The sequence below is a fragment of the Helianthus annuus genome, chromosome 5, assembly GCF_002127325.2.
Source record: "Helianthus annuus cultivar XRQ/B chromosome 5, HanXRQr2.0-SUNRISE, whole genome shotgun sequence".
Classification (NCBI taxonomy): Eukaryota; Viridiplantae; Streptophyta; class Magnoliopsida; order Asterales; family Asteraceae; genus Helianthus; species Helianthus annuus.
The window spans coordinates 91978419-91990302 of record NC_035437.2 but is presented as its reverse complement, the minus strand read 5'-3'; the positions used below and the strand labels follow the sequence as shown (position 1 = coordinate 91990302).

Below are 11884 nucleotides of genomic sequence, written 5' to 3'. Positions count from 1 at the left end.
TAAAATTTGTATTTGTATCTTTACGAGTTAGCGTTACTCGTGCGTTGCTGCGAGATGTTGATTATGAATTCTTTAAGATCACTCTGTTTTCGACACCCATTTGTTCTTTATTAATGATCTTAGTTTTTGAAAATTGTTTTTTGACGAAACAACTTATTTTGATTGGGAATTCAATAACTTGATATAATTTTACCCAACCCCAACACCATCACCACCACAGAACGTAAAAGTTTTATATTGTTAATGAATAAGAACATAATTTTGATAAATGTGATATTGGGCAAATTAATAACAAATTTTAGATCGCAAAATTTATGCCGCTGAATAGAAACTGAATTTGGTTATTGTTAAAAAATTTTGGTTGAGTTTTGGTTTTGTGAAGTTATGAGATTCTAATGCATTTACAAATAGTCAAATACTAAAAAGGAAATTGAAAACACAACAAATCAAAAAACGTAATAGTTAAAATTTTGTCAATCTCCTAAAATTGGAAACACAACAAATCAGAAAATGTAATATGTTAGAATTATGTCAATCTCCTCTACTCCACTATATTTACTAAAAAAATAATATTTCTAAATTTGACATTACCATATAAAAAATATATAAAACTCTCCATTTCCTACTCTCGCTCACCGTATAAACCCCACCGCCATCGAAGACAAAAAAAAATCCGTCAAGGAACCGTCTTTGCCACCATTGTCGCAGATCTTTAAGTCGCCATCTGCCCCTCCCAAACTCGTCTCAGCAAAATCCAAATCATTGATCGGTGATGACGAATCCTCCTACTCTTGCTCCTGTGTCAGACGCAACCAACGTCTTTGTCTCTACCGTGAGGGGCCGGTTGGGGATTCTCTGGCGAGGCCCTTGCGGCGATCCTCGGTGGCCAAAAATGTGTCGTTCATGGCGTTAATATATCCACCAAACCCGTTAGATCTGGTTACGGTCGATTCTTGGATGACCGAATGATCCTGTATATGCGTTGATCATGTTTGCATCCTTGGATTATATTTTTCAGATGCAAATGATCGCTGTTAAATAGGGTGTTGGTACGCTCAGCCGAAGCATTGTGTCATTTCCCGAATCGTTGTGAACCTGTCTGTTATAATGAAGCACATGAACCATTGTGTCATTTACCGAATCGTTGTGAATGTATTTTAATGAAACACATGTTCGTTTAAAAAGTTTCGATGGTTATAATAGCGTTTCACAAACACCGTCTTTGAACACATGTCCCGGTAAGTCGGTTAAGGAAACCACTCGTTGCTTTTTGTATTGCATATATTATGTGTATCTTTTAGTAAATAAATACATACAGATGATCATCATGACAATTCCCCCGTAACCATACACGTGTGTGCATGAAATTAAAGGTTATGATCATTATTTTTATATCTTATTATAGTTTACCGTTCGAAAAAAAAATAACTGAATGGATGTGTTATTTTGTAAAAGGGCGAAACTGTGTGAAATGGTGTCTTGATACATGGAAGGGTGCACAAAAGGGTGACTTAATACATGAAAGGGTGTGTTGTATTCAGACATTAGATTATTATATTTTTGGTTTCTGTAAACCATTGTGTCTTATGTTATAATTAAAAGGATGTGACTTTTGCAAACCTTTGTGTCTTAAGTTATTTTTTTTTTATGTATAATTGTATATAATATATATAATATGTATCAAACAAATGAGTATGTGTGTGTGTTTTTTGAAGAGTCGCAACTTTTCATATTAAAGAGACAACCCAAACAAAGGGGTATGTATATGTGGTTTCTTAACAGTTGTCACTTTTCATTCTACAAAGGCAACCCAAACAAAAGGGTATGTATATATGGTTTTTTAAAAGTCATCACTTTTCATTCTAGAGAGACAACCCAAGTTGCTAATTGTATAAGGGTATAATGTCGAAACAAGATATAAAAAAATGTATTTATATGTTAAAAAAAGATATTATATATTTCATATATATTAATTTACAAAAATGTTTTTTGTTTTGTTAGAGTATAACTTTTATGTTTTTACACAGCATACCCCTCAATTTTATAAGTTTATTAATTAAATCTTAAGTTTTTTTGTTTTTATTTTTTAATTTCTTTTTTCATTGGTTTATTATCTTTTCGACTTAGTTATTCACATTAATTTTATGATATTTTTACGTTTCAGTCTAAATTTTGCGAGTTAACACGCTACACGCATGTTTGCTTCAACATTTTTACGGGTTTTTTTTTTTTTTTTTTTTGCGGTTTAATGATTTCGTAGCAACGTGCATGTCCTGTGTTGACTTAATTACTCTCATCTATGTTTACGTTTTGGTCTAACTTTTGCAACTTGAGACGCGCTTTTCTACAATAACATTTTACATTTCGATCTATATTTTGCGAGTTGACATGTGCAATATTTTTATGTCTATTTTTTTGTGAGTTGACACGTGCAATGTTTCGGTCTATAAGTTTTACGTGTGGTTTAACGTTTTCATGTCTTTGTTTCGATTATAAGAATTCGAATTCGATTCAATTCGAGTCAAATAATTGGATACGAATCGAATACGAATTTATAATTTCAAATTCGATTCGATTCGAAATTTGAATAAAAATTATACTTTTTTATTTTTATTTTTATATATAATACATATATAACTTTTATTGGGCTATACTATAAATTATTTTCAAAATTTATTTCAAGTATTAAAATTACCCGTTACCAAACCCACTACATGACTAATAACTAAACCTATGTAACAAATCTACAATAGATTTCTAACCCTAAAAATATTAACTTGTAATGTGGAGTGGTTATTCCCGACTTCTTGTTTTGAGTTTTAGACTTATGGTGCTTTATTTAGAACTTTTTAATTTGATATGGTGCTTTATGACTGCTTTAAAATTTATGTTTCATTTTGATAGTTTTTTACATGTTTTAAAAGAATATGAATCAAATCGAATTATTCGAATTCGATTCGAATTTGAATTTTTAATCGAATACGAATTGGGTTTCTTATTCGAATACGAATTCGAATCGAATTCGGTATGTTTTAATCGAATACGAATCGAATTCGAATTCAAGGAAAAGTAAAAATTATTCGAATAATTCGATTCAAATAATTCGAAAATTCGATATTCGATTCGATGAACACCCCTAGCAATACCGACGTTAACATTCATTTTTATAGTTTTAGCTAAACTAGGATTTTGCCCGCCGCGCGTTGCGGCGGCGCGCAACGGGTGGAAATATATAGTAAGACAAAATACGATTCGTAAAACGCAGTGCGTAAAAGACAATTATAAAAAAAAGTGTAAATCACAAAAGAAGACACAAAGTGTACAACACAATGCTAAAGACATTTCGAAAAACACAATGCATTGACATTTGCAAAAGTAGGAGTTGTAGTTTAGGGGTTACAATTGCAATTTTTTTAAAGTTTGGCGGGTGTAAAAACGGAGTAATAGTGCAAGGGGTAAAAAAGCAAAGTATAAAAAAGACAAAGTGTAAAAGTACAGGGGTGGTGGCGGAACGTATAAAAGATGAGGGGGTGTTGGTGGAAATGTAAAAGAAGAGGGTTGGTGGCGTAACTGTGTAAGGGCTAAGGGGGTGATGGTGGAAAACCAAAGTAGAGGGTTGGTGCTGGCAAAGTTTGAAAGATTAGGTTGTGGTTTTGGAAATCCAAAGTAGAAGGTTTAGGGACTAAATTTGTCATTTTATGAAACTTTGAAGATACCAAAGTCAAGGGGCTAAAATTGCAACATCGTGAAAGTACGGGGGCAGGGAGGCAAAGCCGGTGGGAAACCCGCGCGCGTTGCGGTGCAAGTTCATTGCAAACATCGAATAGATTAGTCGAAGCGTTATGTAATGCGTTAAACATATGAAAACACACATTTTGACGTATCCAATTTAACTCAATAGCATTGTAGCTGATAAAAATGTAAAAAAAAAATATACCCTTAGCGTGTTGCGGTAGGGTCGAAACGTAGAATTGAAAACGTACATAAAACAATCAAAAAACAAAATATATTTGACCTGACTTGTTCCCCAAAAAAGTTTACATCGAAACGTATAGCAACTCGAATTTATACCGACACATAAATTTTAATATTCATAATACAACCCGCGGGCGATGCGTCGTAGGCACGTCGCAAACAGATTAGTCCAAGCGCTATGTCATGCTCAAACCATATGAAAGCGCATGTCTTGACGTATTCTGTTCAACTCAATGTATGGTTGAATCCAAACGTTTAGTTTTTTAAAAAAGAAATTAGCGAACGAAAATAATTAAAGAAAACAATAAGCTAAAAATGTATATTATATATGGTAGAACGATAAAGTTGAAACATTATAAACTTTTGAGATTAAACCTCAATGGTCTAATATTGTAATGTAATTGAAGTTTAACTTGGAAAGGAAATGGACTCAAAACATAATTTAACAAAACTAAAAGCAAAGGGAGAAAATGTATTTTACTCAAAGTATGGGCGAAAAAATTGAAGTTTAACTTTGAAAGGAAAGAGACTCAAAACGCAATTTGACAAAACTAAAAGCATGGGGCCAAAATGTATTTTACTCAAAGTATGAGTGAAAAGAGGAAATATCGAAATGGACTCAAAATGCAATTAACAAAACTAAAAGCAAAGGGCCAAAATGTATTTTACTCAAATTAGAGGGTGGAAAAAGGATATATCATATGCATTAACTTCGAAAGGAAAGAGACTCAAAACGCAATTTAACAAAACTAAAAGCAAGGGGCCAAAATGTATTTTACTCAAAGTATGAGTGAAAAGAGGAAATATCGAAATGGACTCAAAACGCAATTTAACAAAACTAAAAGTAAAGGGCCAAAATGTATTTTACTCAAATTAGAGAGTGGAAAAAGGAAATATCATATGCATGTAGTGGCCTATTGTAAGGACCGCTTTTTTTCTAAAACAATAGTTTACTTATATAAACAAGATTTTTCGGACAATTAAAATACCACTTTAACACTTAAAGAAATTTTTACAAAAATTGGGCATGACCCGTTTGCAAAACGGACATACCCCCTGTTTTGACACGACGTACAACGTTTACATACGACCCAATTTACATAAAACCATACCAACGAAAATAACTAGTTTTCAAACCTAAAACGATTCGATCAAAGTTTAACCAAGTAACAAAACAAGAACCCAAAAAGCATGCATATAAGTTGCGGAAGCGCTTGGTATTATAAGGCTTGAACATGTGCTCGTTCCATATCTCCATATCGCCTATAGAGGTGCTTTACCTACATTAACATTCACAATTTAAAAAGTTAGTTATCTTCATAGAAAATCATAAACTTTCATTTTAGCTTTGTCCATATAAAACCTTCTTATTCTTAAGCATACAACAACCCAATAATTGGGTTAGGCATAACCACTCTCGTAGAGAGTTTGACATACACATTCGACCCGTGTAATTGGGTTTAGCATAAACACTCTCGTAGAGAGTTAAGCATACGCATTCAACCCGTGAAATTGGGTTTAGCATAAACACTCTCATAGAGAGTTAAGCATACACCTTCAACCCGTGAAATTGGGTTTAGCATAAACACTCTCATAGAGAGTTAAGCATACACCTTCAACCCGTGAAATTGGGTTTAGCATAACCCAACATTACTTTCGTTAACATACCCAAATCCACAAGGGATTTGTCGCTTACTTACTACATTGTCACGTTCGTTATACAAGGATAGCTTTACATTAAAATTAATATGAATGGGAAATATAATAAAGATTCGTATAAAACGAAACATACCTCGATCTTGTGCTCCTTCCGCTTGCTTAGTGCTTGTACCTTATTCTTTCACGCCACTTCAATAATTAGGGTTAGATTTTCGCAAAGAAGGGCTCATGCATCGAATTTTCCTTGAGATTTTAGCTTCAATTCTTGATTTCTTGAGTTTAGGGTTATTCACCCTCTCCCTGCCCTTGTTCGATCGATCCCAACACCAGACATGGTGTTTTTCTTTTCCTTTACTAATTAAATCCCTATTTGTTTAATATTTGCACTTTAGTCCTCCTACTTTGATAATATGTTTTAAGTTAGACTTTATCACTTAATTAGCTACCATTTGGTCATGTTTCATTAACCAAGTTACATTCTTTATTTATTTTGTATATTTATTTTCTTACTAACATTTTTGGGGCGTTACAAGTCTACCCCCCTTAAAGGAGGTTTCGTCCCCGAAACCTGATCATAATTTAAATATTGACATACCGAAAAGAAAAGGATAGTGCCTCCTCATCTCGTCTTCTGCTTCCCACGTAAGATCCGAACCCTTCCGGTGCTGCCATTGTACCAACACTTGTCTAACAGCTTTGTTGCGGAGATTCTTTACCTTGAAATCCTTAATGGCTATGGGCCTTTCGACATAATTTAACCCTTCGTCCAACTCAATATCATCAAGAGGTACTAGTGCTGTCTCATCCGCAAGGCACTTTCTCAATTGTGACACGTGGAAGGTATGGTGAATCCCGTCTAAAGCAGGCGGTAATTCTAGTCGATACGCAACCCTTCCAACCCGAGCTAAGATTTTAAACGGCCCGATGTAACGAGGACCTAACTTTCCCCGTTTGCGAAAACGGATTATACCCTTCCATGGGGACACCTTTAGCAAGACAAAATCTCCAACTTGAAACTCGATAGGACGCCTTCTCTTGTCTGCATAAGCTTTTTGCCGATCTTGAGCTGCTTTTAACCTTGTTCTAACCATTTCGATCTTTTCATTCGTTACTGCTATTAAATCACTTGGTGCAAGCTCCCTTTGTCCCACTTCGCCCCAACATACGGGAGTCCTACATTTTCTCCCGTATAATAGTTCGTAAGGTGCCATTTGAATACTACTATGGTAACTGTTATTATAAGAAAATTCGACCAGTGGCAATTGGTCGTCCCAATTTCCCCCAAAATCTAAGGCACACGCCCTCAACATATCAACGAGCGTTTGAATGGTTCTTTCTGATTGGCCGTCAGTTTGAGGGTGGTAGGCGGTACTTATGTGCAACTTCGTACCCACACTCTCGTGAAACTTCCGCCAGTAGCGAGAAGTAAATCTAGTGTCCCGATCCGAGACAATCGACACGGGCACTCCATGACGGGATATGATCTCGTTCATATAAATTTCTGCCATTTTCTCGGAAGAGTAAGCTTCTTTGATGGGTAAAAAGTGAGCGTTTTTTGTGAGTCGGTCTACGATTACCCATATTGTATCGTGCCCTTTCTTTGTTTTAGGAAGTTTGGTTATCAAATCCATCGTTAGCTCCTCCCACTTCCATACCGGTATCTCCAAAGGTTGTAATTTCCCATACGGCTTTTGATGTTCTACTTTCACTTGGGAGCATGTTAAGCATTTCGCGACGTATTTAACTATGTCACGCTTCATACCCGGCCACCAATAATTGGCTTTCAAGTCCCGATACATCTTTGTAGCCCCGGGATGGACCGAATATTGAGACTTATGTGCCTCGTCGAGCAAGGCAGCTTTGACTTCGCAGAATCGCGGAATCCAAATTCGGCCGAACCGCGTCTTAAGCCCGGTCGAATTTTCTTCTAGATTATCGATCACACCTTTTAGTCGTTCCCTCTTCAGGTCTTCCGCTCCGAGCGACTTTATCTGGGATTCGCGTATCGCCTCGAGTAATCGTGGCGTAACTATCATCTTCATGGATTTCACTCTTATGGGAGGTGGATACTCTTTACGGCTTAATGCATCGGCTACTACATTTGCCTTCCCCGGATGGTAGAGGATATCACAATCATAATCTTTAATAAGTTCCAGCCACCTCCGCTGCCTCATATTTAGGTCTCTTTGTTCAAAGAAATATTTAAGGCTTTTGTGGTCCGAGTAAATGGTGCATTTTGCCCCATATAGATAGTGCCTCCAAATCTTTAATGCAAACACTACCGCCGCTAATTCCAAGTCGTGTGTGGGGTAGTTCACCTCATGAGGCTTCAATTGTCGCGAAGCATAAGCGATAACTCTCCCTCTTTGCATTAGAACACAACCCAATCCCTGGTGTGAAGCGTCTGAATAGACCACCAGGTCTTCGGTTCCGTCTGGTAACGTTAGGATCGGAGGACTTGATAGTTTTTCTTTCAACATTCGAAAAGCCTCCTCCTGTTCTTTTTCCCATACAAACTTCTCTTTCTTTCTTGTCAATTTTGTTAAGGGTAAGGCTATCTTGGAAAAATCTTGTATGAACCTTCGGTAGTATCCAGCAAGACCCAGGAAACTTCTTATCTCTGTTGGATTTTTCGGAGGAACCCACTTCATTACAGCATCGATCTTTGAAGGATCAACCATAACACCCTCCGCATTTATCACATGCCCCAGAAACTGTACCTCCCTAAGCCAAAAGGCACACTTTGAAAATTTTGCGTAGAGCTTCTCCTTACGGAGAGTTTCACGTACTTCACGCAAATGTACAACATGTTCGTCTTTGCTTCGTGAATAAACCAAAATGTCATCTATGAATACAATTACCGATCTATCCAACATGGGTCGGCATACACGGTTCATAAGGTCCATAAATGCCGCCGGCGCATTAGTTAACCCGAAAGACATTACTAAAAACTCATAATGTCCGTAACGGGTTCTAAATGCGGTCTTTGGAATGTCTTCTTCTCGTACTCTAACCTGATGGTACCCCGATCGCAGATCTATCTTGGAGAACCAACTCGCCCCTTGTAACTGATCGAAAAGGTCGTCAATTCTAGGTAAAGGGTAGCGGTTCTTTATGGTTAGCTTATTTAACTCCCTATAGTCGATGCACATGCGCATCGACCCGTCTTTCTTCTTAACAAATAAGACGGGCGCTCCCCAAGGCGACACACTTGGGCGTATAAAGCCCTTGTCTAGGAGGTCTTGTATTTGTGTCATTAATTCCCGCATTTCCGTGGGAGCTAATCTATAGGGAGCCTTCGAGACCGGTTTCGCACCCGGATTCAATTCGATATTGAATTCCACTTCTCGCTCGGGAGGGAGTCCCGGCAATTCTTCCGGGAATACATCCGGGAATTCGTTCACGACTTCTACATCTTCAAGCTTTGGGAAGCTTTGTTGAGTATTTACTACGTAAGCTAAGTATGCTCTACTCCCATTGAGCACGTACTTAGTGGCTTGAACGAGAGTACATAGCTTCGCTTCCATCTTTCTTTCGCCTTGTACATTTAATCGTCTTCCACTTGGAGTTTGGAGAAGTATAGATTTGGTTTCACATTTTATCTCTGCATGGTTTTGAGACATCCAATCCATACCCACTATTACTTTGAATTCCCCCAAGATCATGGGGATAAGATCAATAGCAAACTCCTCATCCTCAATGGTCAATTTGCAATTTTTACATATTTCGTGCAACAAGTAATTTTTACTATCTGCTATCTCTACTTCTAAGGGCATCGACATTCGTTCAATCTTAAAGGATGGATGTTGAACAATTTCACTAGAGATAAACGACATGGTTGCTCCGGTGTCAAACAAAACGTAAACCGGTATAGAATTTATTAGAAAAATACCTGAGACCACATTTGGCTGGGACTTGGCTTCTTCAGACGTGATCTGAAACATCCTCCCCTTTGCCCTAGAACCCTCTTGCTTCTTATCTTCTTTCTTTGACCCTTGTTGAAGCTTTGGACATTCCGACTTGATATGCCCTTTTTCGAAACAGTTGAAACAAGTCTTTGGATTGTCCGGGCATTGATAGGACGAATGCCCCTCCTTACCGCATTTAAAGCACCCCTTCTTACCTAGCAAACACTCTCCGGTATGGAGCTTTCCACACGTCTTGCATGGTGTAATCCCACCTTTCGACTTACCCTTTCTTCCTTGGTCCTGAAACTTCCCCTTTTTGGATGGACCAAAACTTGCACCTTTTTCACTCGGCCTCTTTTCACCTCGCTCCTCTTGCCTTTTAATTTCGATCTCTCTATCCCGCGCTAAATCAATGAGCTCTTCAAGAGTTTCACATTTTGAGGGAGTAATGAACTCTCTAACTTCTGCCTTTAACACGCCATAAAAACGACTTATCTTCATCCTCTCGGTTGTTACCAATTCTCCACAGAACTTCATCTTATCCATAAAATTGTTTGCTATTTCATTCACTGATTCGTTTTTCTGCCGGAGGCGTAAGAAATCCTCCTGAATCTTGTCGATCGCCGACTGAGGACAATGATATCTCATGAAGGGCCCCTTGAACTCTTGCCAAGTCATAGCTTGCAGCCTATCGTCGCCTATTTCCTTGCTGTGCGCATCCCACCAATCTTTCGCTTGATGGGTTAGTAAACCGGTAGCGAACATCACTTGGTCCTCCTTATCGCACCGGCTTCGTATAAACACCGCCTCTATATTCGAGACCCATCTTTGACATTCGACTGGGTCAATTTTACTGTTATACGTCATCGGATGGCATGCCATAAAATCCTTGTAAGTGCACCTTCGTTCCTTACCTCTACTCTTGGATCCTTCGATTAATTCCTTCAACTCTTCGAACCTACTAGTCATCATAGCATCCACAACCCCCAGAACTCGGCTTTCTACTTCTTGAGCTAACCGAGGTAGATTGGCTTGTATAACCCCTTCCGCTACTTCCGTGACTCTGTTCTCGAATGCTTCTTGTCTAACCGCATCATTGTTATCATCATTATCATCATTGATATTTCTTGCATCAGCCATCTATACAAGATCATGGTTACACTTAATACGAATCATAGATTTTAGCATTTCATAATTCATCATTCCGTGTCACTTATACTCGTTCTTACATTTCGAATTTTATTCCATACATTCGCCGTTTATCTCATATCTTCCCATACATTTAGTTCAACGTTTGTTGGTTTTATACCCTTACCATTATCTATCTAGTTACTTACATGCTTACTCTGCTCCATATAGATCCGACAAGATTATGAATCCGGCTCCCGGGAAGTTCCGTTAAATAAAAATATAAAATTTCAAAGAAAATCGTGAGCTGGATCAGACAAGCCGTCGGCGACGGCTTACCAGCCCGTCGGCGACGGGCCTTGCAAATGGCCGTCGGCCATTTTACCCCGTCGGCAGACGGTTAACACGTCGGGAACAGGGGTGGCGTCGGCGACGGGAGGGTACCCGTCGGCGACGGCCCTTCGTTTTGCAAAACGCTGCAGTTTAATTTTTTGGCTGTTCCGACTGTTTTCCGGGTCTGTTTTCAGCTTCCCGGGTCCCGGTATTTCTCATTTAACCCATCTTAACATTTCTTAACATAGTAACCCTCAATTCTTTAACCGTAGCGCATAATACATGATCATATTAAACAAAACTAAAAGCAAGGGGCCAAAATGTATTTTACTCAAAGTATGAGTGAAAAGAGGAAATATCGAAATGGACTCAAAACGCAATTTAACAAAACTAAAAGTAAAGGGCCAAAATGTATTTTACTCAAATTAGAGAGTGGAAAAAGGAAATATCATATGCATGTAGTGGCCTATTGTAAGGACCGCTTTTTTTCTAAAACAATAGTTTACTTATATAAACAAGATTTTTCGGACAATTAAAATACCACTTTAACACTTAAAGAAATTTTTACAAAAATTGGGCATGACCCGTTTGCAAAACGGACATACCCCCTGTTTTGACACGACGTACAACGTTTACATACGACCCAATTTACATAAAACCATACCAACGAAAATAACTAGTTTTCAAACCTAAAACGATTCGATCAAAGTTTAACCAAGTAACAAAACAAGAACCCAAAAAGCATGCATATAAGTTGCGGAAGCGCTTGGTATTATAAGGCTTGAACATGTGCTCGTTCCATATCTCCATATCGCCTATAGAGGTGCTTTACCTACATTAACATTCACAATTTAAAAAGTTAGTTATCTTCATAGAAAATC

The 11884-nt window shown here is 37.8% G+C and overlaps 1 protein-coding gene across 1 annotated transcript; it reads right to left on the bottom strand.

Moving 5' to 3' along the window:
* Positions 1–6206: 6206 nt before the first annotated feature.
* LOC118492122 lies at positions 6207–10682 on the bottom strand. The gene is made up of 5 exons (XM_035989914.1): positions 8940–10682; positions 8215–8648; positions 7953–8163; positions 7432–7799; positions 6207–6807 (listed from the first exon to the last, which is right to left on the bottom strand). Exons 1-5 carry the CDS (start codon positions 10680–10682, stop codon positions 6207–6209), a joined length of 3357 nt encoding a protein of 1118 aa, XP_035845807.1.
* Between the last annotated feature and the right edge of the window lie 1202 nt (positions 10683–11884).